We start from the raw sequence: 25,374 nt of genomic DNA, 5'->3' as shown, positions 1-25,374 counted from the left end.
CTTCCTTGCATCACCCTCTTCCTATAGCTTCCCTCTTTGCTACCCTGTGCCCTGCCCATACCTCTGGAGTCCAGGTACAGGAGTTTCGTGAAAACAGTGGAACACGAAGTAAGTGATTTGTAATTAGGACTGTCAGCCCCAAAGTGTCAAGAAAGACCCTGGGGTTGGAGACTATGCCTGTGTGTGTGTGTGTTGCAGGCCTCACAAATCTGAGAGGAAAATGGGCTAATAGTAACAACCTGTCACTGCTCTGTCTCCATCCATTCCCACAGGCTCCAAGGTCATGGTAAAGTAGCCCCCATCTTTCTGAGAATTCCCAGGGCATGGCTGGTAGTAACAACCTGCTCTGCCACATACTGCTACTCCTCACGAGGCATCTCAGTCCCTCAGGACAGCCACTGTGGTTGTGCTGCTGGGTCCCCAGGTCCCACCACCTCCTGCCACAACCCACATGCTGAAGGACTCACTCTGCAGAAGCTGGACTTGGTCTGCTCCCAAGAGAAGAGCGCCCTGGCCCCTTCATGCTGTCCCCGCTATGGGATACCCAAGCCGGACGTGCACCAGTGCCTTGCGGAGATTTCAGTCCAACAGCCCCTGTTCTCCATGGGGCTCAGACATGCACCAGCAGGGCCTAGGCCACACGGCAGTCAACAGACGATACTCAGAATCAGTGGGGACCCTCTAGTCTAGAGTGGTCCCCTGCCTGGACACCTCTCCCTTTATGGTTTGCTCTTTCCCCAGGGACTCCTCAGTCCCTACCGAACAGATTTCTGTAAAGCGCTCACAAATTTGCCAAGAGGTACCAAGTGTTTCCCTCTCTCTCTCTCTATTTATTTATTTATTTTTTAAGAGAGAGAGAGAGAGAGTGGAAGGATGGGAGGAGAAGGGCGAGGGAGTGAGAGAGAAGCATCCATGTGAGAGAGACACATCAGGGGGCTGCCTGTAGCACGCGCCCGGAAGGAGAGGGATCAACCTGCAACCCAGGTAGGGCCCTGGACCAGGAATCAAACCGAGAGCCCGGAGTGCGCGGGCCAGCGCTCTAACCACTGAGCCACACCAGCCAGGGCGAAACTGAACCTTTCTTTAAAAAAAATAGACTGGAATCCCTTTAATGGTGTGTGCACGCGTGCAAGGCGCGGACACGCTCTACATCTCGGTCTGCTCTAGATCCTACGAGTCCCTGGATAATGATGCGAAAACTGAAGGTCAGAGAGGTTACATACTCCCCGAAGGTCTCAGGCTACTAACAGCAAAATCGGTTCACACCCAAGCCCCCCTCTGCCAAGTACACCGGGGTTTTCCCACCGTTTGGGGCCCCGCCCCGGAGAGATAGCCCCGCCCCCGCCTCCCCACGCACACCCTCCTTATGAGAAAAAGAGGCAAACACGGGGCGCTGATTTAGGGACCAGGGAGGGTCACTTGGAGCTTCTCTCTCTACCTCCCACCCCCCGCCCCCATCAGGGACCCTGCCCCCAGCTGAGCTGTGGATTAGCTGCGGGCGGAGCAACTAAAGCCAGGGTAGGGAGTCTGAGCCGGGACCACGCCCACCCTGGCCACACCCACCCTAGCCCTGGCCCTGGCCACGCCCACCCTAGCCCTGGCCCTGGCCACGCCCACCCTAGCCCTGGCCCTGGCCACGCCCACCTGGTCACGCCCCCACGGCCCCTGGCCGAGGTCGGACGTGGTCTGCGCACAGCCGCCATTTCCTGCCCGGCCCTGAGCGCCCCAGGTCAGTGCAGCGGGGTGACCCGGGCCCGCCCTGGGACCTGGCCCTGACCTCGCTGGCAGAGCCGAGCGGAGAACGCAGGTTTGGGCCGCAGCCGAGGGGACGGTGGCTGCGGCGGGCGGGGACCTCCCCGGCAGCCGTGGGATCCAGGGACGCTGCGGAGCCGTTGCCGGGCAACGACGCCGTGGCCCCGCCCCCCCGAGCCGGGCCGACGCGCGTCCGGGGGGCTCCTTCCCGCGCGGTCCCCGTGGCCGCGGCTGCTGCTGAGTGGGACTTGGGGCGCGGACGCTGCCCCCGCCCTGGCCGCGCTGCGGGGGTTCATCGCCCAGGCTGGGGGCGCCCCAGGGGGCTTGGCGTCCTCCCGCGCGAGCTCCGAGCCCCTCCTGCCCCCGGGAGCCTCGGGCGAGTGGACTCGCCGCGCCGGGCCTGGTTCCTGGGCCCAACGTGTTAGAGCTGGAAAGAGCCCCAGCTCTTCTGTGTAAGCCACGCGTCCGCAGCCCCGTCCTACAGCTAAGGCGTTACCTCCCGTTTTGTCTCTGGCGCGCCTGGGGCTTTAGTTAGTCCCCGCGGCGGGCCCCCCGTGTTACCATTTGCGTAGAATGAGCGAGGACCCTGAGGCTCAGAGAGGCCGTGGCCTTAGCTGAGGTCACACAGCTTGTCATTGGTGAAGCCTCAGAGGTCGAGTAACAGCTTGTGACAGGTTTCAGATTCTGTTACGGGTGCATTATGCGACTACTAAACCTAGTTGTAAATCAGATCACCTAGAGAGTTTTTAAAACGAGACATTTCCTGGGTATTATCTCAGGTTTGCTGACCAAGGATCTGTGGCGCTAAAGCTGAGGTTTCTGTGTATTTAACGAGTTTTTGAATGATTTTTATGGGCCGTGGATGAGCCTTTGGGAACCACTGGGTACACCACGTACCTTTTCACTCAGAAACAACGGGGAGGTAGGTAATCTAAAGGACCCGGAGAAGGGAAGACACCCCGGTGCACGGGGCCATCACCTTCTAACCCCTTCAGCCAATTTGTGGTTTCTGTTCACTCCTAGAAACAAGCCAGATTAGATTTAAACAGTTTTGGACATTTAGATGCAATTGTCTCCCATGCCTGGTTACCTGTTACACCAGGCCCAAGCTTCTGGCTGAGCCAGCCTGTCATGATCAAAGTCAAGTATTAGCACCTGCCTCCGTCTCTGGAGGCTTGTCCACTGCTCTCCTCCTGCTCTCCTTCCTCCAGGTTCCTGAATCACAGTGGCTGATGTGGGCTTTGGAGGAACATTTTGCAGAGTGGTTTCCCCAGTGCAGGGGGCCTGGCAGGTCTCTGGAGGTATCACCACAAATAGTGCCCCTTGGCCTTAACAGCAGTTGAGTGAAATAAATCACCCTGCTGTTATCATTCATGGCGTTTATAAACACAGATCTGCGTTTAAAATAATCACTTGGCTCTTAGTCTTAGAAGAATACTAAACCCGACAAATCCTGCCTAGTGTTTCGTTATTATTAATTTTCATCATTTATGCTGCCTCCCTCAGGGATTCTGGTTCACAATGGCTGGCGATCAGGAGAAAGACTTGCAGAAATTTCTTAAGAATGTGGATGAAATCAGTAAGTACCAGTGAGTGATAAACAGATTAAATTCTACTTTAGAGAGGCGGAATAACTAAAAAGAAATGATTAAGTTATTTCCTGGGTCGCCTGACAGATTCATGATTCTTAAGAAAAAATGTAATTGAAATTAAACAGAAGGGGCATTGAGAAACAAGTAATATTAGAGCCTGGGGGTGTCGTATTTTCTGGCTGTTAATTGGTGCTCGAGAAGCTGTTAACGTTCTGGTGGAATTCAGCCGTATTTTGCCTTTGCCATGTTTTGCCCGCTTCCATAGAGAATCAGGTCAGAAGTCTCTAGGCGGGAAGACCCCCTTCCCCAGCTAAGACAGCGGGGTCTCAAAGGGCATACCTGATCCCACAGGCCACGTTCAAGAGACTCCAAAGCGGTCAGTTCCTATTCAGACTTCAAGCAGCTTGTTTGAGGATGGAACTAAGCAGAAAAACAAACCCTTCCAATAGAAGTGTGTTGAAATGGCTGCCTCTGGCAGGTTCTGTGGGTCCAAAGAATAAAATAGTTTTTAAAATAATTTGGGTAATGTAATAAATGATACATCCATAATGTGTTCTTTGTGTTCATCATGGGCCTCTCCTCTGCCCATCCCTAAATGTGCTGTAGACTTCTGGCCTTGACCCAGGGCTCATCTTTCTCTTCAGGTGATCTAGAAGCATGTGGTTTTAACTACCACCCGTTTGCTGACGACCCTCACATCCCAACTGCCACCCAGCCCTTGTTTCTGAGCCAACTGCCATACCCACTGTATCCCCCAAAACACTGCAAACTTAATGCTTCCAAAATTGAGTTATCTCTACCCCCTCTGTCCTTTCCTCAAATAAAACCCGTTTCTCCTACCGTCACCTTCGTTCTGGTTTCAGTAGGTGGCTCCACCATCTGGAAATTTACAAGCACATTGGATTCCTCCCTTCTCTCTGCCCTACTGTCAGTCAACCGTCAAATTGGGCTGCTTCTGCAGCTCCTGCCTCCCCAACCCTCCCTCTGCTCTGGTTCTTTTACTCAGACTATTTCAACAACCCTCTGATTGTTTTTCCTGCCTCCAGGCTCACACTCCCCACAGAGTAATGTATCTAAAATGCAAATCTGACCCAGACACTTCTCTGCTTGGATTCTCTCCACAGTCACAATAAATTTCAAGCTCTCATCAGGACTTAAGTCCTCCCATGACCTCTCCTTACCTCTGCCTCTCCCTGACTCACACTTGTGCAGCAGCAAAATGCCTTTAGTTCTCTAACCGTATCCTCGTGGTTCATACGCCGCATGATGTCTTTATCATTCCCTCTGCCTCCTCATCTTTCTCTACCTGGCTAACTCTCATTCATACTCAAAAGTTCCTTCATGTACTGCCCAGTACATCTTTCTGTGGGGACGGAACTTTGGTATAACCTGCACTGTCCACTATGGTAACCAGTAGCCACGTGTGGCAGGTGAGTGTCTGAAATGTGGCTAGTGTGACTAAGGAACTGAATTTCTAATTTTATTTTATTTATAATTCAACTTTCTTAGCTACATGTGTATGGATTCTATACATTCATTTCTTGGGTTCTTGCTATGTATTAAATATGGCTAAACACTGGAGAGTACAGTAGCAATAAACAAGAATTACCTTCCTTCACCGTATCTACTGTCCAGTGGGGAAAACAGGCACTAAACAAATAGTTTCAAGTATATTACAAAGAGACTTGCAAAGTGCAGGAGACTCTAACTCAGTTTACGGAGGTATATTAGTCTGTTTGGGCTGCCGTGCAACATATATTTTCTCACAGTTCTGGAAGGTAGGAGTCCAAGATCAAGGTTCTCCTCAAAGTATTCTCTAGATTCAGTATAATTAAGATCAAAATCCTAAAAGTGTTTTGTTTATAATTTAACATGCTGATTCCAGAATTCATACAGAAGAGCAGAGAGCTAAGAATAATCAATCAATAAATAAAATATAATCAAGACCGTTTTGCAGAAAAATAAGAAGGTGGGATAACTGTTGTTTCCAGATGGTCCAAGATTTATTAAAAGGTGATAGTAATTCTGCAAGGTAGTTTGGTGCTAACAAAGTTGGGTAATCCAGGAGAGTGGAATGACCAGCCTAGAGCAGATTCATACATGTAGATTCATACATGCAACACAGCACATCAGTGGGGAAGGTCGTAACTCTTCAATAAATGGTGCTGGTACCCTACATGAGAGTCAACTCCAGGTAGATTAAATGCCTTAATGAGAAAGACAAAACTTAAAACTTTTAGAAGACAACACAAGATAGTATATTTGTAACCTTAAAATATACAAAAGAGTCTCTTCAACAATTCTCTTTAAAAAAACAGATGAAAAGACAGAGCATACCCAAGGACAAGATATTTGCAAATATATGTAATCAGTTCAAAATATATATAAGGAAATCATAAGAAAAAGACAAACAACCCAATAGAAAATTGGCCAAGAATAGGAGCAGGCAGTTCATAGAAAAGGAAATCCAAATGGCCTACAAACTAATAAAAAGATGCTCAATCCCAGTCATATTCAGGAAAATGAAAACATCACTGAGGTATTCTCATCCATGAGACTGGCAACAATTTAAGTTTGATAATAGCAAGTGTGAGAAAGGATGTGGAGCCAATGGGAACTCTTGTAGACCGCTTGTAGGAGTAAAGATTGATACAGCAATATCCTGAAAAATATATTGCATATGTGCACATGAAAAGATGCACACAGATATTCAATTTAGCATTTATTTTCTGTAGCGAAAAATTAAAATTACATAACACTTGGATGTCCATCAATAAGAATGGATTAACTATGGTATATACAGTGATTTAAATGAATCAACAGGTTGCAAAAGAATGCACATTTTATGAAACCATTTATTTAGGATGATTAAATACACACACATGTAACAATGAAATGCTCAGTCTCTGATTCTGTCTTAATTTTAGCCTGAATTGTTCCCATGGCCTTCCGGCAAATAGCTCCTGCTATACATATACTAATCATTAGAGGAATTCTGCTTGAGCCTAGAGTTTTTGGAAGAATAGCCCCATGCCATAAGGTACCTCTTCCAAAGAGGTAGGGAGATATGTATGAAATAATGTTTGTTTATTGAAGATTTGCAGGAGCCTCAAGACTGGACTCAGATCATCTGAGGAACAAAGGGATTTAGACATTCTCCGCTCTTCCTCAGATCCCTGTGGATGCCCAGATGTCTGGGATCTGGATCATCAATCACCTCTTGCCCCTCCCATTTTTTCCCTTTGATTTAAAAGGAGCCTGAACTTTAGGCTTGGGGAAGATGGATTTGAGGAACCTGTAAGGACCCCATATTCTCAATTGGGTGTCTTCTCCATCAATTAACCTTCCCTTACTCCAAACAGACATTTTGAATACTGGCTTTTTAAAGTGTCAGGCACATGAACCTTTGGACCGGTGACACATGCATAAATGCTCTAGTAGATCGGAAAAATGGCCACAAATTCCTGTCTTTCCATCAAGAGTAGGGCCTGTTTCTCCATCTCTTGAATCTGGGTTGGTCATGTGACCTGCTTTGGCCAAAGGGATGTTTGTAAAAATGACACAAGCAGAAGCTTGAAAAGTAGGTATGCAGTAGGGCTTACTCTCATGCCACTCTCAGAAACTCCTGCCAGAGGATGAGATACCCTTTCCCTAGTCGCCCTCATTGTTCCAACCAACAGCCAGCCAACGATCAGAAGAGAGCCACTTAGCTGACTGACAGCTGGCCATGAACATGTATGAGCCCAGCTGAAACCAGAAGAACTGGCCTGCTGATCCCAGCCCAAATTGCTGACTTAGAGAATTGTCAACTAACTAAAGCTAAATAAATGGTAGTTGTTTTAAGCACTGAGTTTTGGGGTGGTGTGTTATGCTGAAAAAGCTAAATGATACAAAATACTAAACATTAAAACATGCTAGAGAAAGTTACTTATTAACTTACAGATGGTGTGGAAACAAAAAATGTCATATTTTTGTTTATTTGAGATATTTGACAACTAAAAAAATGTGAACATTTACTTCGAAGAGTGCGTGGGAAATGAAGAAATAGGAAGAGGAAAATGCCTTTAAGTAGTTCAGTTGTGAGGGGGAGGAGACAGGGCCTTGGGAGAGGTGGAAAGTGCTGAAGTACCCATAGGAAGAAGCTGGCAGAATGGGAGAGGTTGAGATTGTGAAAGGCCATGATTAATTGGTGATGCAGGTTCCTGATTATGTAAAACAGGATCCTGGTGTGGTGAGCACAGGGGAGATTAGCTTCCTACACAGGAGGGATACTTTTCCCACAGAATGGATATGAGGTTGGCACTCTGTAGTTTGGTGGCAGGAAGTTGGATTTCCTATCTGGTGGCACCCCTTTCCTCCCCTCATTAATAAGCAAGGTCATCTGTTTGAAATGGTCAGGTTTAGATTGGAGACAATTTTGTTTTGTTTTATTGAACTTATTGGGGTGACATGGGTTAATAAAATGATAGAGGTTTCAGGTATGCGATTCTTTAATGCATCATCTGCATACTGTATTGTGTCATCGGTCCCCCCCCCCCCCCCCCGTCAAGTCTCCTCCCATCAGCATTTATCATCCCTTTACCCTCTCTTACCTCCCCCCACCCCCCTGGAGATAATTTTTTAAAGTTCTTCAGAGAAAGATAGGATTGTTGTCGGTGGGAAATAGGCTCCTCCACAGCATCGCAAGAAAAGCATTTCAAGGATCCACATGTGGGAGATTGTGATATGGATGTGGCAAGATGATTTATTTGTGATTGCGGCCCCTGAGCTTCCAATGTCCCATCACCCTCTATCCACCATATTAAATCAGGGCCAGAAATAGTCAATGTCCAGAAATCCTGTGCCACATTAAAGCTTAGTCCCAGGAGAGCATCCAGATAGCTTAGCTTAGCTTCATGGCTAAAATCCATTGCTTTGCTGTATGCAGGCTCCCACCTGGAGCGTGCATTTGGAGTCTGCGAGGTTATCAGCAATGTGGCTGCTATGCCGCATGGCTATGGACTGAGAACTCGAGAACCCACAGGGCTAGTATGGGTCAGAGAGGGCAAGGGCGGGGGGGAGACAGAGAGACAGAGGGAGGGAAGCTTTTTCAAAATAACCAATCAACTTCCTAGACTTTCCCTAGCTCTCAGTGGGGTTCATCCCCTGATGAATGATCACTTTCCCAGGTTAGACCCACAGTTCTCTATGGTTAAGTGCCTCTACCTGTGCCATTTTGACTTTATTGCACATGTGTTTACCGTCCCCTTTGACCTGCAGGGAGTGGACTGGTAGTTGCCTGGGGGTGGGGGTGGGGGTGTGAAGCTATAGCTTCTTGGTGAAGCAAACAGGCCTCTGCTTCCCCATTGAATATGCTCAAAAATGGCTGTCTTCCCCTCCCCTTCCTCTCCTATCAATAATTAGCTAACTACTAGGGTAACAGGATGACTTGTCTTAGTGTTATATTGTGATTTATGATAAGAAATACATATTTATTCAAACCTGTTTCTGGCACGGACCTCCCCAAACCCTTGTCATTTCCTAAGTGATTGGAAAGATAAAGATGTTCATAACAAACCCCTTTCATCCGTACCTGAATTCATGTTACTAGGTGACTTTGGATCCTCAGGATGGGGCTGGTTGCCAGTGGAACCAACCTTGTGATTGGACGGTTGGAACTTTCAGTCCCACCCTCTGAGGAGGGGAGAGGGGCTGGAGGTTGAATCGATTCCTAATGGCCAGTGATTTGATCAGTTATGCCTGTGTAGTGACACTTCCATAAAAACCCAGAGGGCAGGGTTTGGAGAGCTTTCAGGTTGGTGAACACCTGAGATTTGGAAAGGGTGGGGCACTCTGAGAGCTTAGAAGTTCTGCACCCCCTTTCCATATACCTTGCCCTATGAATCCCTTCCATCTGGCTATTCCTGGTAAGTAAAATGTTCCTTTGAGTCCTGTGAGCCACTCTAGCAAATAAATCAAACCAGAGGAGGAGGTGTGGGGACCTCCAATCTGTAGCTGTTTGGTAAGAAGTAATGGTGACAACCTGGGCTTTTAACTGGCCTCTGAAGTGTGGGGAATGGGAGGGTGTGGGCAGTCCAGTAGGACTGAGCCCTTAACTTGTGGAATCTGCTGCTGTCTCCAGGTAGATAGTGTCAGAATTGGGTTGACTTGTAGGATACCCAGCTGGTGTCAGAGATCTGCTTGGTGGTGTGGGAAACACACACACACAGGAATTGGTGTCAGAATTGTACCAGGGTAACAGTACGATTGCTGAGCATCATTGGCAGTCCGGTTGAGTCAGGACCACTCCCCTCAGGCGTCCGTCTGTCTTTCTCTATCAGTACTCAGCATGCCTAATAAAGGCCCCGAAAGTGAAGAGTTGGATTCACTTAGAGTTGGAGTTTTGCCTGGCAGGTGGGGTGGTGGCCAAGTGATGGACCATGGAACCTAAGCTGGGTGGGCAGTAAAGTGAAGACAGGTAAGGGTAGGATCAATGGCTGTTATTTTGTGATCTCAGAGCTGCCTTTATTTACCTGTTTGTCTCCCACACATGATTGTAAATGCTCTAAAAATAAGGATCTTTTTTATTCATCATTGTTACCTGTACAGCATTCTGCATAATATCTAACTCATAGTAAGCTCTTCATAAATTGTTGAATTAAACAAGTGGCTTAACATTCTTTTCCTTGAAGGCCATGGTTAAATTCTCCTGAAGCTTTTTCCAGGCAAAACAAATCCTTTTCTTAATTTTTTTTTCATTGGTTCTAATTGCTCTAATTTTTGTTTTCTATTTAGAACCTTCTTTAAGAAATGGGAGACACTGGTTAAAGGGTATAAACTCCAGTTATAGGATGAATATGTTCTCGGGGCTTAACGTACAGCATGGTGACTGTAGTTAATACTGTATTATATAGTTGAAAGTTACTCAGAGAGTAGAGCTCAGATGTTCTCACCATACACACAGAAGTAATTATATGAGCAGATGGATGTATTAACTAAGCTTATTGTAGGAATCATTTCACAGTATGTATCAAATCATCATGTTAAACTTGCACCTTAAACTTGCAGCATGTTATATGTTAATTATATCTCAATGAAGCTGAAAAATAAGAGTCTCCTATGCATGCTCCACACTGTCCTTCCTGGTGAGCAGTCTTCACTGCTAAAGACCTTGTGTGAACAATTCACATCCGATTTGTTCTCTAGCCAGTTTAATCCAGGAGATGAATTCTGAGGACCCGGTTGTACAAGAGAAAGCCATCCTCAAGACAGAAAAGAGGCTACTGCTCACAGGGGAAGACCAGGACAAGGACAGATGCAGGACCACCGTGGACAAGACCATGATCAGTCCTGCACAAGCTCCTGCGAAGGTTTCCTTTCTCTATGGTGGACTTCTATACACAGACATAGTGAGGGGTCTGCACTGAGGCAGAAGGGGTAGTCGCTTAATCTCAAACTGTCTGGTGACGCTGAAATAGTTTTGTTTTTTTAGATTTACTAGATCTATTTTCCATAAGGAATTATAAACTCTGTTGTTGTTTTTCTTGCTCCTTCTGGGTCATCTTTAAACAACCCTTTGGGTTTGTTTTAATGAAAATTTGCCCTCTCCACCCCCTAAGTTTGGAACCATATTTAAGCTGTACTGTTAGGGCATATTATACTAACTTATATTTCCAACTCCCACAGCCACAGCTGAGGTCCCTTTTCTGGTCACCCTTGTTTCTGCAGACTTAGCCCCATGATAATTGGGCCCATAATCAGATCTCCTGATTTAAAGCAGGTCCCCCGAATTTTGGGCCCTTCTGGATTAGTGGTTAAAGGGAATGGCCCTATTCCCCGTGTGTAATTGATGCCTTCTTGGTTTGTATACTTAAAATCAGAGTTGTTTCTGAAATTTGTTTCTTTGTTTTCATGATAACTTGTGCCTTGCAGAACACAGATGAAATAAACACAGGTAAGGACAGCATCTCTCTTCCCAATGTGTATGATTTATTTAGGATCAGTGTTTACTGACTGCAGCTTCCAAACCCTTAAATTATAGCCTTTGGGTATACAAACAACCCATGAGCAAAAACCTGCTAATCACCCAGTTCTGTGGCTGATGGTCTGAGGGAACAGCCCTTGGAGGCTTTTCTGTCTTCTCTCTGGGCCAGTCTTCTGTGTAAACTGAATTCAGCTTTTCTGTATCTTCCAGTTTATACTCAGCTGCTTAAGAGATCAGATAGTTCCTCTGTTGCTCAGCTCACAAGCTCATTATGCTAAATGGAACAAAAAAGTCAGCCTTCAGGGAAAATCTCTTTTTAAAGGCATAACTCAAATTTGAAGCATAGACATAGCCTTCATGTATAATAATACATCACACAGATTACCATGTCAAATTAAGATGTCATTTAGTTATGTGTGTGTGTGTGTGCGCTTGCACCTACATGTGTATGCATGAGAAGCGTGGCTCTAAAACTTTAAAGTAGTTTTCTTCTGAATGTGAAATAAAGAACTGATTATAGTATTGGATTTTTCTTTTTAATATTTGAAATTACTCTGCTGTCAAGAGGCCTTCTTGTCATCTCTGGAGAGGGATGCAAAGGAACGAGCCAAGAGAAGAAGGGAAAACAGAGTCTTAGCAGATGGTAATTGTCAGCCTTTGCTTTTCAATAGCTGGGACGATTTGTGCTAGAACGAGTCTGTCTGCTGATGTTCAGGAACGTCAAGACTTCCAATGGGTGGGTTCGAGTGGGCCTCGGCGGTGGGACCTGGCAGAAACCATTGGGGGTGGTCTGCCCTCTGTCCCCATGCAGCGAACAGGGGCGGGGCATAGCCGTCAGTCACCTCCACAGTCCCGCCTCCTTGTAAAGCCTGTGGGTGGACTTGGCAGGTCAGATGGAGCAGCGCCAAACAGTACTCGGAAGGAGGGAGGGTGGGAGTGAGCTACTGCTGGCTAGCCAGAGGCACAGGCAAGTAAATAAATAAAAATGAAACAAGAAAACAAAGATGTGAGAAGGGAGAGGAGACATGAAAAGACAGGTGTGTGTGTGTGGCAGGGGGTACACATGACAATGCTTTAGGTATTGATTTTATACCACCCAGCGGCCTGTGAGCTGCAGACTGAAGGACACCACACTGGCTGGAAAACTAGTCGTCTGACCCTTTTTATGAAACACTGAATGCGCAGACTTGGTCTTTGTGGCAAGTATGGAATGGTTCTCAGCCTTGTGGCAGAAACATTTACTTTTTCTGAGAAGCTCCTTAGAAGACGGGGTGAATTTGGAGAAAAATCCTTAAAGGAGCCAGTCCTAAATATCTGCAGAGAGAAACAAGTGATGGGTCCCCTTTGGATTGATGAAAGCTCTCACCTTCAGAGTGGAGTTGGAAAATCGGGGGAATAAAGTCAAAGCATTTTCCAGTGTGTGGGAGAGCTCACCTGTATGACTCTTACTCTCTTAGCCCTCAAAGAAAAGGGGAATGAAGCATTTGCCAGAGGCGATTACGAGACGGCCATCCTCTGCTACAGTGAGGGTTTGGAGAAGCTGAAGGACATGCAGGTTCTGTACACCAACCGAGCCCAGGTCAGTGAGCCACGCATGTCCACGGGGTTTTCTGAGCAACAGAGCCACTAATCTTGTGAAGTCTGAGAAAGATGAGCCTAGATGGTGCCTGTGGTGTGACAACAACTGGCTCTGGTTGGGGTAAGGGGGAAACTGACCTGTATGGAGCATTTGCCAATTTCCACAGTATAAATACTGTCACCATGATCCAGTTGCAAGCCACCAACTTAAAATCATGGAAGGAGGGCTTGGGAAGAGCTATGTGTGATCAGTTCTCTCCTTTGTATAAGTCAGCTCCAGGACATCGCTGATGGTAACCAGGCACTTTCCCATGTGGGTAAAGGAGAAAACCAGTGGCCTGGACTGACCCATGAGACCCTGGGATTCTGCCACTGCTGGATTGTCCAGCCTCCTGTTTAATAGTGGTCTAAACTCCGAGGGCTGCTCTCCTGTTGATTTCTAACTCATTATGTCCCTCTTTGATTAAGATTCGGTGACTGGGGTTGACTGGATAGCTGATGGGACTAGAGCCAATTTTGAGTTTCTGAAATCCCTAACACCTCAGTTTTACATCACAGATGCCCTCAGTTTCCTGGAATGCCAGGTGAAAACTGTCACCCAGATGTTTATTACCTGCTACTCAATGAAGGGACAAGGTTGATAGTTCTCAGTTGAAACAAAAATGTACCTGTGATCTTACTTGAAAAGTACTTGCGACTCTGTGTGGTAGAACTGTCTGTTGCTCAGGCCTGAAAACCTGGCAGGTTCATGGACGTGATTATCCGACGGTCAGTGTCTGGGAGCAGGGCCTGTGTGAGATGAACTGATGCCATGTCACTTACAAGAGGAAGAGCCCGCATCGGCTCCCTTCTGTAACTCAGGATTAAGGACGCCCTGCTGCGGTGTGCTGAGGAAGAGTGGTGAAAGCAGGAAGCAGGACCTCAGTAGTTCTTAAAATGGGGAAAAGCAAAAGAGCACGGGGAAGTTATAGGGTGTTGAATCCAAGCCGAGGGGGCCAAAGAGTTGGGCAAGCGGCAGTGATTTAATGATGAATACATCCAAGCACAGTATAACCGCATTAGCTCAGCATTTAAGTCGGACTAGAGTTAGATGTCATTTTCCTAATTCCATTTGTGGAGAAAAACTGTTTCAAAGAAGCGATTGGTAAATAAAATGGGCAAAGGTTGATTTAGCAGCTTACACTATTACCCTAACAAGATCATACATTTTTTGAGGGTGAAAACTGCCGTATACTGTTTCCCCTAATGCTTTATTTATAACAGATGTTCAATAAGTCCTTGTTAAGTTACATAACACTGGAAGCACAATAAGTCCATTTAAGGGAATTAAGTTTCTGTTGACCGTTCAAAAGAAACATTTAAATGCAGACAATTAATATAATAACCATAGTTTCTTTTATTTATCACTAAATTTGGTCTCCCACTTACCTACTGATGCTTGTTCAGTCTTGTACTCTGAAGTTATTTGAAACAATAAAATTGAATTGCTTTTAAAATGTTATGTAATTCAGACATATCTAATTCAGATGGTCTATACCCTGATCCATCTAAATTAGTTGCATTTTTACTGTACTCAAGTTTAAATAGCACTTTGATTAGCTCTGGAGGATCACATTAAGACTGTAGATAAAAATAAGTAAATGCAAAGAAAGCTTTGGTGAAAATTCCTCCCAGCTTCCCAGAGAGAAAGCTCACTTGGAGACAAATAAGTGCAAAATGTGCTGCCTGGCGTTAGGAATCATCGGAATCATTGACTGTTTTTAAAATGCCTCCTGTTTGCACGCAGTGTTAGAAAACACTTAATAAGGGCCCCGTGAATCAAGTGTTTCTGCTTGCTAGAGAGCAACCTACCCTTTCATCGCTTTGTTTTTCTCCTGGAGCTAATGTTATGATCAATAGATTGCTGGTGTAATTTAGATAAATCACTTGGAAAAAGTAGTTCTTAAAATGTGGACAAGCAAAAGACAATGGAGAAGTTATAGAGTGTTAATTCCAAGCTTTAAAAAGAACAAAAGAAAGGAAAAAATAAAAGGCTGTAGAGAAATTATTGATGCCCATGTAGACCTTTTCAGAGTCTGTATGTTTCCTGCATAGCAATGTCATGAAATCATGGCTACAGTTGTCTAGAAGGATGCTGGTTTCTTCCTCACATCCTCTGATTTTCAAATGCAACCCCAAAGCCTGGAGGAAAGGATGGTGCCATATAGAACAGAAAGTTCAGAGCCAGAGTCGTCATCTTCAATTAGGACAGAATCCAAGTTAATGAAAGCACCACACAGCAGCTTCCTTTCTATACATGCAAAGAGCTGCACTGCAGGAGCTCATTAGCTGGCTGTTGCCGGCTCCCTCCTCACTTTGGCTGAATGTTGGCTTTCCCCGTGAGTTATGACACTGACCATGTAGTCACCTTATCAGCTTTATTGTTAAGAATGTCACAGTGCCCTGGTGCAAACCTACATGGAGTGTTGGCTCTATTAGTGGTGTCCTGTGGGACTCTGCAAAGCCACTTGTCCTCCTGGTGCCTGGTTTTCCTGTCTTATAACAGGGTGATCATCGCTGCTTTTTAGGGAACATTCCAGAAGAAAAGTGCTTAAAGTCGACTGAGTGCAACTTGAGAATTCTTGGACCACCTGTTGTGTCCAGTAATTCATACAGAGGGCACTGTAGCCATTGTCTGGCTGTTCAAGAGCATTTCACTTGTTTACATGCCACTAGCTCTTTGAAACTGTAGGTGAACTAACTTCAGTTTAGTTTGAGTGCATCACAGAATTCTCAGTCAATTCTTGACTTTCCCAATTTCCCCCAATTCTGGGGAATCCTAAGGGCTCATGGGGAGGGTCTAACTCCTAAGTGTCTGCCCATTTCCTGTACCTCTTCTGTCTTGCTGTGCTCATGAGGAAAGATGAACTTTGCTTTATCTTCTGGTAACAGCCTTCTTGAAATATAATTGACACACGGTTCACCTTGAAGTGTACAATTTAGTGGTTTTTAGTCTATTCACAGAGTTGTGCAACCGTCACCACAGTCAATTTTAGAACATTTTCATTACCCCGAAAAGAAACTCTTTAAGCACCTCAGCCTCCCACCCTCACGCCTTTCCCCCCCCACCCCAGCCCTAGGCAACCACTAATCTACAGTAAGCCCAGCTTCTGCAGCTTTAAGCAAAACGGCGCATAAGGAAACCAGTTTCACCAGAGGCTAGTTGATGTAAATGAGTTAAGTTCCTACAGCATCTCACCAACATAATAACTAAAAAACATGGAACAAAACTATTTTATTTGAGGACTTGCTGTACTTTCTATACATCTAACTCTGGGAATTTCATATAAGTGAAATCATAATATTTTACCTATTGTGTCTGGCTTCTTTTATTTCACAGACTGTTTTCAAGGTCCATCCATGTTGTAATATGGATTCAGTACTTCTTTCCTTTCCATTGCTGACTAATATACCGTTGTGTGGATAGACCCCACTTTATTTATCCGTTCATCAGTCGATGGGCATTTACATTGTTTCTGCTTTGTGACAGTTGTGACTAATGCTGCTGTGAACATACGTGTGGCAGTCCTCTTGGGAGGACAGGAGCGGCACTGCTGGATCATAGGTTACTGTAGGTGCCCTCTTTTGAGGACCTGCTAGACTGTCTTCCAGCGTGCTTACCTCATTCCCACGGCTTCCATTCCCACGCTGTGAGGGTTCCGATTTGTTGACATTCTTGCCAACTCTTACTATCTTTTCTATTGCTTTTATCGTTTGGTTTCCTTCTGGAATAGTCACAGGGGGGCAGGCTCCAGAAGCTAGCTCTTCCCTTGTAGACGTGTTTGGTGTGCTGCGTGTTATCTTTTGCCTCCCCAGACCCTTCCCTGCCCTGCTCTGTGCCCTGAGAATTGACCTCTGTGGACTGGCCCCTTGACTTTCCTGCTTTGTAGCTTCCATCTGGGCTCATTCCTGCTGGTTTCCCTAAGCCCTGCCCTCACCTTTTAATAAACTCTCTTCGTTATCACCTGAGTGTCCATACGTTTCCTGCTGGGACCCTGACTTGCGGGGAGGGACCAGTTACTTCTCATCACCATTGGACTGCGCTTTCTGTGTTTGCTAAGACTGCTTGCTACAGAGCTGTATGTGGACAGCAGCCATTTGTGTCATTACAGGCTTATATAAAACTCGGGGACTACCAGAAGGCATTAGTGGACTGCGACTGGGCTCTGAAGGTAAGATGTTTCCTTTTCCGCATGATGGAGTTGGGTTGGCTTGGGCCAGATGCTTCAGTCCTGAAGTGGATAGAGGGGACCTGCCAGTGCATCTTGGTAGGGAAGGGTATAGGCGCTGCAATCAGAGCCTCAGTTTCCTCGTCTGTGGTAGGAAAGGGTATAGGCACTGCAGTCAGAGCCTCAGTTTCCTCGTCTGTGGTAGGAAAGGGTATAGGCACTGCAGTCAGAGCCTCAGTTTCCTCATCTGTAAAATGGCTGGAATAGAATTGTCTTGAGGGTTGTGATGATATACATAAAATACCTGCCTCTTGGTAAGCACTCCAAAGAAGCTGCTGTTCATTTGGTTTTCCAAGGTCGACTGTGCAGCGGCGCCTCCTCCGCTATTGTGTCATCGGACGCTTGCTTCCTGTGACAGCGGTCATGCCTCCTCCTCTTTCTGGAGCCAGTGGGATCTTGTTTCTGCAGTGTCATTTTTCCCACCAGCCTGTGCTTTTCTCTCCAGCTCTAAGAACTTGGAAATGAATTTTAGCACCCCCTGTTTGTAGCGGATTAATCAGAAGAAAGAATTTCTGTTGTTCAGCCTGGCAGACAGCATAATACTGTGCTTGGTGTTTCCTCCGAAATCTACCAAAATAGACAATTGAAGGTGGGAGAAATAAGCACTGTTGGGGGAAATATTAGAAGAGTATTTAAAAGAGAAATGTCGCAATCACTTCTTAGGGACATTATTTCAGATGAGTAAATAGTTAAACAGCCCTTAGTCCATAATCCTCTAGGTTACACTGTCATAGGGGCTTTGACTGAACAACCCACGTCCATGCTTCTCTTACTTCCTCGCCCAAGTGCTGCTGACAGAAGGAACATGAGCCCCTGGAGGGCCTAGAAGCAGAGAGCGTGACATTTCTTTTTAGACATGTGTTTTATCTTTAAAATCCTTGTGAATTTTGTATTGCACTCCATAAAATTTATGTTTGTCTTAATATATTCATATTGTTTTAAATAACGTAATCAAGCACAATTGCAGTGCCAGGAGAATGTGCCAGATTTATCTTGTGACTTGGTTCCCCAAACAGTACCCCCACCCCAGCCAAATGAGCACGTGGCCCAAACAGGAGCACCCTGTGACCTCAGCACACTGGCCACGCCCACTTCCTTAGTTTCTACTGAGAGGGTAAGCCAGGGAGCAGGAGTGAGTGAGAAGTTCACTTTCACTAAATAGCGGTTTATAAAACACCAGGGTCCTCCAAAGCTGCCACCTGGTGGGCTTAACTTCTTTATCCCCTAGAACATGTGGTGGCAGATCTCCTCCCATCACATGGTTACAGTCTTTAAGCTACAGGAATGGCCCAGAGCTGAAGACATCCCCAGAGCTGAAGACATTGGGGCCTCACAGATGCAGCACAGGTCCACTAGCCTGCTCCATCACTCTGCGGGGTCATTGATTTCTTTTTTCTACAATCACCATCATTCTGTAAGAGAAGAGGGAGGCAAGGACGTTTTCCTCAGTTGTCCTAGCAATAACAGCAAAACCGCCATTCGCTGCTTACTGGCCTTGAGCTGTCTCATTTGGGCCTTGCGTCATTCTGTTCTGCTGTGTTCAGTCCCACTGTGGTCCATAGCTTCCTGGCATGGAAATCTGCCCTCGGAGATAATGAAGTGACTTGTGCAGGCCCGCGCAGCGAATGTTGGTCTAATATCACTGGTGCTCTGAACTACCTACTAAAACACCTCCCCATGAGAACCTTGAACCCCACAGTGCCTGGCTGGGGGTCTCACTCCAGTCTGTGCAAGAAATGAAATCACCTTTTGGGGCTTTGAGTGCTGTCTTTTCTGATCTGAAAAGGACCAGAGCGGTAGCCACACTGTCGCTCAGGGTAGCACACTGGTCTGTTCCCAAATGTTAATTGAAACACAGTGTAATTAATAGTGAGACCCAGGCAACGCAGGCCCCACAGAGCTGACATTAGAAAGTGCTGACGCTCAGCAGCCAGTCTCGTTAAAGGCCCAGCGAGGCTCCCAGTTGAAGAGGTTTGGGTAAACACTTGGAGGGATGGAAAAATGTAAAGGAGCTCTAAGAACCAACAGGCGAGCTCTGCGTCAAAGCTGTGAGCTAAGAAGTCTCACTCTCTTTAAAGTAACGTACGAATGGTGAAGGGCGTGCACTTGTTAGTGTCAGTGTCTTCACGCCAGCTTCGTGGTCCTGACACTGAACTGGCAGGGACAAGCCCAGGTGATGGCATTTCAACACTGCGGCTCCTCATCAGGAAGGTCAGCAGCGAAGCTGGTTTAATTCGGGTCAGACCGTTGCTCTCTCGCCGAGCTCTGCCTCCACGATAACACACGGCTCCCTCCCAAGCAGGCTTCCTTTCTGAGGACATGGGGTCTCCTGAGAACCCTCATGAGGTGTACACAGGATCAAAGCAGAAGAGGGAGACAGTCCATTAGCAGCCTGTTGCCTCGGTGTCTGAGGAAGGTAGCCACAGCGACATCCCTTCCCCGTGGCCCGCGGCGGGCGGGGACCGGGCTCTGTGGACACGTGGCTCTCAGGAGCCGCAGTGCTGCCCTTCCTCCTTTTCCCTTGACCACGCCTGTCCCGCTCCGCAACCCCACCCTTCGTGCATCTTCCAGGGTCCCGTCCTCGGCTCCCTGCCTTTCTTCTCTCTGCAGTTTCTCCCTCAGAGCTCTCGTTTCCTCTCACAGGTTCAGCTCTCATCTCTGCAGTGGCTCTCAGACCTGCTTCCCCTGTGTCCGCCTCCCCGGGCTCCAGGGCTGCGTGCCTGCCGCCTCCTGCCAGGCCCGCCTGCTTGTCTGGGCAGCATGTGAAACAGCTTCATCTTCCGCTCAGCCTGCCCTCACTGCCTCTTCTGCTAATGACACATGACGGCTTCCAGGCATCTGCGCCACCCTTTTCACTCAGCACCCTCTTACCCCGTTACCATTCATGGTTAGTTGGTGCTGGCTGCTCAATTCTTTCTTTTTTCTTTTTTTAAAAAATATATTTTTATTGATTTGAGGGAGAGGGAGATAGAAACATAAATCATGAGAGAGTCATTGATCGGCCGCCTCCTGCACGCCCCCTGCTGGGGACTGAGCCCGAAACCCAGGCAGGGCCCTGACCGGGAATCAAATCGCGATCTCTCGGATCCTAATCAAACTGCCGAGCCATGCCCGCCAGGCTCAATTCTTTCTTTGACAAAGCTCTAGTATCTGCACCCTCCTTTCACTCACACCGTCACTAGGACGTCAGATGTTAGTCCCTTATTCTAAGTGATCGTTTGGGTCTCCTCCTATCTCCCTGCCTTTCCTTCTGGTCAGTTCTGCACACTGCCTCCAGACCAACCTTCCTACACATGGCCACTGATCACTCATCCTCAAGGCCTCCACGTGGAGACACTGTCTCCCTCACCCCTCCCAGCCTGGTCTTCCCACCGCCCAGCACCTGCTCCTTGGACTGGACTGTCCACTGAGGCACCTGTACTCTGACCTCTGGACCCTGCTCAGCCCATTCTCCCTTCTTCCTTCGCCTCAGTATTATTCAAGGTCCAGCCCAGACCCGTCCTCCTTTGCATGCCCTTCATTAGACTATATTTCTTCAGAGTGCATTTCCTTCTACTGAGCTGCTGTAGCCCTTTTCTGAAGGAGATTTGGTGTAATTTTTAAGGCTTTGGGGCCTGGAATCAAATGGGCAGATTTTAAATCCCAGCTGTTCCACTTAGCATCTGTGTGACCTTGAACCTCTCCACCCCTCAGCTTCCTCATCTGTAAAATGGGGATGATAAACATACGTCTTAAAGCTGTTGTAAGGCTTATATGAAATAATGTATATGAACCATATGGGAAGGACTGACACTAATGCACTATTAGCACTATTATTACTGCCATTCCCTTAGCAACAAGTCAGGAAACGATATTCATGAAAATTCATGCATCTACGAAGGGCTTTCCAATAACAATTATTGTTGCCTCTTCTACTGTTACTTCACTTTTCTTTACATTTTCTCTTTTGTCCTGAAATGTATTGCTATTGTAACTGCAGCAGCCGCTGGGGATACTATATTACTGGCACTGTGCTAGTGTTTGACGAGCATTTCCTCCTCACAGCTAGAGAGAGGATCCAGCTAGAGAGAGAGAGAGATGGGGGGAGGGAGGTAAAAAGAGAGAAAAAGAGAGAATAATTATCTTTACTTCCCACGTGGGGATAGTGGGCATCAGAAAACTCAGGGCCTGGCCCATATCCCACTCCTGGTGAGAGCCACACCAGGGGTTCGCCCAGGGCTTTTTAGACCCCTGAGCCTCACTCTTAACCTCTTTAAATCTAAACCCTGAAGGGCATCTGACCTGGCCCAGTGCCTTGCACATGAAAGGGATTCAATTACTTAATTGGATGTTTTGAATTATAGTTTATGTCTGAGCCAGCCATTCCCTCTGGGGTTGTAATGACTAGGAGCAGGCTGGTGCAGGGCCCCGTGCAGGAGGGCCCAGCCTCAAGTCTCAGCCCTGCCTTTTGAAAGGGGCATCCCTCCTGACCTTAAACGATAAGAGGATAAGCTCCCAGTATATGTGTTGTGGTTTATTTCAGGGGAGGAACTTCCCAGGCTGATGTAATGGTGACCTCAGCTGTTTGCCCAGAATAAATGGTCCTCTCGTCTAACCATCCAGTGGTTCTCAATCCTGGTTGCATATTTACATCACCTGGAGAGTTAAAAAAACATTGATGCCTGGGCCCCACCTCAAAGTACAGTTTCATTGGTGTGGGGTTCAGCCTGGCCATCAGCATTTTCATAAGAATCTCAGGTTGTCTATGTTCTGCCAAGGTCAGGAGCTCTTCCAAACTAAGGGTTTCTGGTTTCTTTCCTGACTGAGTGTCATTAAGTGGAAATGCAAACTGATAGGTACCGATAATCAACTTGATAGAGAGCTTTCTCCTGTATCCAGTCTCCTTGCAGGCGTCCATTAGTTTGGTGTCAGATGTGTGGGAAAGTTTTAGTTGTCAACTCTGGGAGCTGTCCTGAGAACAAAGCTCGGCCTTAACCTCCATGAGCTAGACAGTTAAGGGATCCTGATGACTCCAAATCTTCTGAAACCTCTGGTTTATCCTTCTTTTTCATGCAGTGTGATGAAAAATGCACAAAGGCCTATTTCCACATGGGGAAAGCCCACCTGGCTCTGAAGAACTACAGCATGGTAAGTTCCTAAAAGGATGCGAGGGCACGTTTGATCACCACACTGCTTCCAGTCGTCTCGAGGAGAACCTTGTGCCTCCAAGTCAGTCAGACATTAATCCACCTCTTAGTATTTTCCAGGGTAAATCTTAAGCTCTTAGAGTTGGGGAGGATGTTGAAGGTCATCTAGGGCAGTGCCCCCTGCTGTAGGAACCCCTCTGCAATATCTCCACCAGTGTTCAGTCAGCCCTGGGGGAAGCGCCTCTGGAGAGAAAGGTGAAGCAAAGAGATGAAAACAAAATGTGCTTGTAACCTCATCACCCAAAAGTCATCCTGCAGGTGTATCTTCACACTAAGGTATTATATATCATTAACAGCAGCTTTATTTACATACCAGTTTATGGGAAATATACAATTCCCTGGTTTTTAGTATATCCACAGAGCTGTGAAACCATCACTACAATCAAGTTTAGGATATTTTTGTCACTTCCCCCCAAAACCCTATACCCATTAGCAGTCACCCCCTTTCCCTCTGCCTCCACCTTGTCCCTAGACAACCACTAATCTGCTTCTGTCTCTGTACATTTGCCTATTCTAGACTTTTCATCGAAATAGAATTATACAGTATATGGTCTTTTGTGACTGGCCTCTTTCACTTAGCGTAATGTTTGCAAGGTTCATCCAAGTTGTGCTGTCAGTACTTCATTCCTCCCACTGCTGAATAGTATTCCACTGTATGGAGAGACCACATTGCATGTATCCATCAGCTCATGAGCATTTGGGTTGTTTCCACTTGGGCTGTTGTGAGCATCCATGTACAAGTTTTTGTGTGACATTTGTTTACGACCCTCCTGATTGTAAACAATACCTAGGAGTGGAGCTGCTGAGTCACATGACAACTCTGTTTAACCTTTGGAGGAACTGCCCAGGTGTTTTCCCAAATGGCTGCACCATCTTACATTTCCACTAGCAGTGTATGGTTCAATTTCTCCACATCCTGGAGAAATGGCAATACGGGTTATTTTCTGTCTTTTTGATGACAGCCATCCTAGTGGGTGTAAAGTGGTATCTCAGTGCTGTTTTGATTTGCATTTCCCTGATTGCTAATGATGTTGAACATTTTTTCATGTGCTTATTGGCTATCTGCATATCTTCCTTGGAGAAATGTCTCTTCAGATTCTTTGCCATATTTGTACTATAGGTACACGTTCCTTATCCAATAAACGATTGGCATATATTTCTACTATTTGTGTTGTCATTTCACTTTCTTGATGGTGTCTTTTGTAGTACAAAAATTTTAAATATTGATGAAGTCCACATTACCTATATTTTTCTTTTGTGGCTCATGCATTTGGTGTCATTGCCTAATCTAAGATTTATTCCTATTTTTGTTTTTTTTAAGTTTTTGGTGTTAGCTGTCAAAGTTAGAACTCTGACCCACTTTGAGTTAATTTTTGTATATGATATGACGAAGGAATCCAGCTTCACCCTTTTACATGTGGATATCCAGTCATTCAGCACCATTTCTTGAAAAGAGTGTTCTGTCTCCCACTGAATGATTTTGGCACCCTTGTCAAGAAACAATTGATCATAAATACATGGGTTTATTTCTGGACCCTCAATTTTGTTCCATTGATCTACGTGTCTGTTTTTAAGTCTATACTACATTGTCTTGAGTACTATAGCTTTGTAGTAAATTTTGGAATTGGGAAACAGTCTTCTAACTTTGCCTTTTAAGGATTATTTTAGCTATTCTGGGTCTCTTGATTACCAACACATTCCAGAATCAGTTTGTCAATTTCCGCAAAGAAGTCAGATGGAATTTTGATGGAGATTGCATTGAATCTGTAGATCAATTTAGAGAGTTTTGCCATCTTAACAATATTAAGTCTTTCAATCCATGAACATGGAATGTCTTTCCATTTACAAGATATTAGATTTTTAAAAAGAAATTGTCTCCTATTGTAATAATTTAAAAAATTATTTTCTTTTTTGGGTTTTAATTCTAAAAGTAAGAGTCTTATTTGTAATAAGGCCAATAATAGAGAAGGAAAAAAATGTTAATCTCCTCCTGTCTACCAAATTCTGTTCACTCATTTATTCATTCAATTATTTTACTCAGCAAATATGCATTGTATGCTTTCTATGTTCCAGGCACTGTCCTAGCCACAGGAATGCAGCAATGAAGAAAACAAAGTTCCTTGACTTAATTAACTCATATTTTTCAGACAGGGGTGGCCAGGAGATAGAAACCAAATAGGTATATGTGTGGTATGTTGGGTAGTGATAATGTTATTGACAAAAACTAAACCAGGAAGCAGAGAAGGTGTAGAGTGGTCAGGGAGGACCTCTCTAAAGGAAAGGAAGTACTGGAGTAAAGAACACGTGGATATATAATGGAGGAGTGGTCCAGGTGAAGAGAGAGCTAGAATGGAGCAAACAAGGAGGATACTGATAAGAGATGAGGTCAGGCAGGTGATGGGGTATGTCAGGGACTGATCCCCTATGACCTTGCAGGCTTTGGGAGGACCTTGGATTTTACTTTGAGTGAGCTGGGAGCCATTAGAAGGTTTTGAGTAAAGGAGGGAAATGATCTGACTCACGCGTTAATGGCTCACTCTGCTGTATGGAGACTATATTTTGGAATGGTAATAAAAGAACAGAGAACCAGTTATAAGGCTATTGCAACAAATTATCCAAGTGAGGTGATGATGGAGGTGATGAGAAGTGATGGATTTCTGGATACATACCAACAGGGAAGCCAACAGGAATTGCTGATAGATTAGATTTAGGTTAAAAAGAAGTTGGATACAGACAGGGTTACTGTCTTAGTCCTTTGGAGCTGCTATACAATAGACCAGGGGGTTTAAACCACAAACATTTATTCCTCTCAGTTCTGGAGTCTGGGAAGTCCAGCTTCAAGACACTGCAGATTTGGTGTCTGGTAAGAACCTACTTCCTAGTTCATAGGCAGCCAGGAGGGTGAGAGAGCTCTCTGGGATCTCTTCCAAAAGGGCACTAATCTCATTCATGGGGGCTCCATCCTCTCGACCTAATCACCTCCCAAAGGCCCCACCTCCTAATACATCCCCTTGGGGGTTGAGGTTTCAACATAG

The 25,374-nt window shown here is 45.9% G+C and overlaps 1 protein-coding gene across 1 annotated transcript in view; it reads left to right on the top strand.

Annotated features, from left to right (window-relative positions):
* The first annotated feature begins 2,388 nt into the window (after positions 1-2,388).
* Positions 2,389-25,374, top strand: part of TTC12 (tetratricopeptide repeat domain 12) — a 43,708-nt gene continuing 20,722 nt past the window's right edge. The window contains exons 1-8 of the mRNA XM_087821537.1: positions 2,389-2,674; positions 3,259-3,331; positions 10,530-10,693; positions 11,256-11,277; positions 11,873-11,950; positions 12,765-12,886; positions 17,037-17,096; positions 22,209-22,280. Coding sequence (XP_087677663.1) covers positions 2,615-2,674; positions 3,259-3,331; positions 10,530-10,693; positions 11,256-11,277; positions 11,873-11,950; positions 12,765-12,886; positions 17,037-17,096; positions 22,209-22,280 — 651 coding nt within the window. The 5' untranslated portion in view covers positions 2,389-2,614. The remainder of the gene's footprint in view (positions 2,675-3,258; positions 3,332-10,529; positions 10,694-11,255; positions 11,278-11,872; positions 11,951-12,764; positions 12,887-17,036; positions 17,097-22,208; positions 22,281-25,374) is intronic.

The sequence above is a fragment of the Miniopterus natalensis genome, chromosome 11, assembly GCF_054644295.1.
Source record: "Miniopterus natalensis isolate mMinNat1 chromosome 11, mMinNat1.hap1, whole genome shotgun sequence".
NCBI classification, from domain to species: Eukaryota; Metazoa; Chordata; class Mammalia; order Chiroptera; family Miniopteridae; genus Miniopterus; species Miniopterus natalensis.
This window is presented reverse-complemented; position numbering and strand designations above follow the sequence as displayed.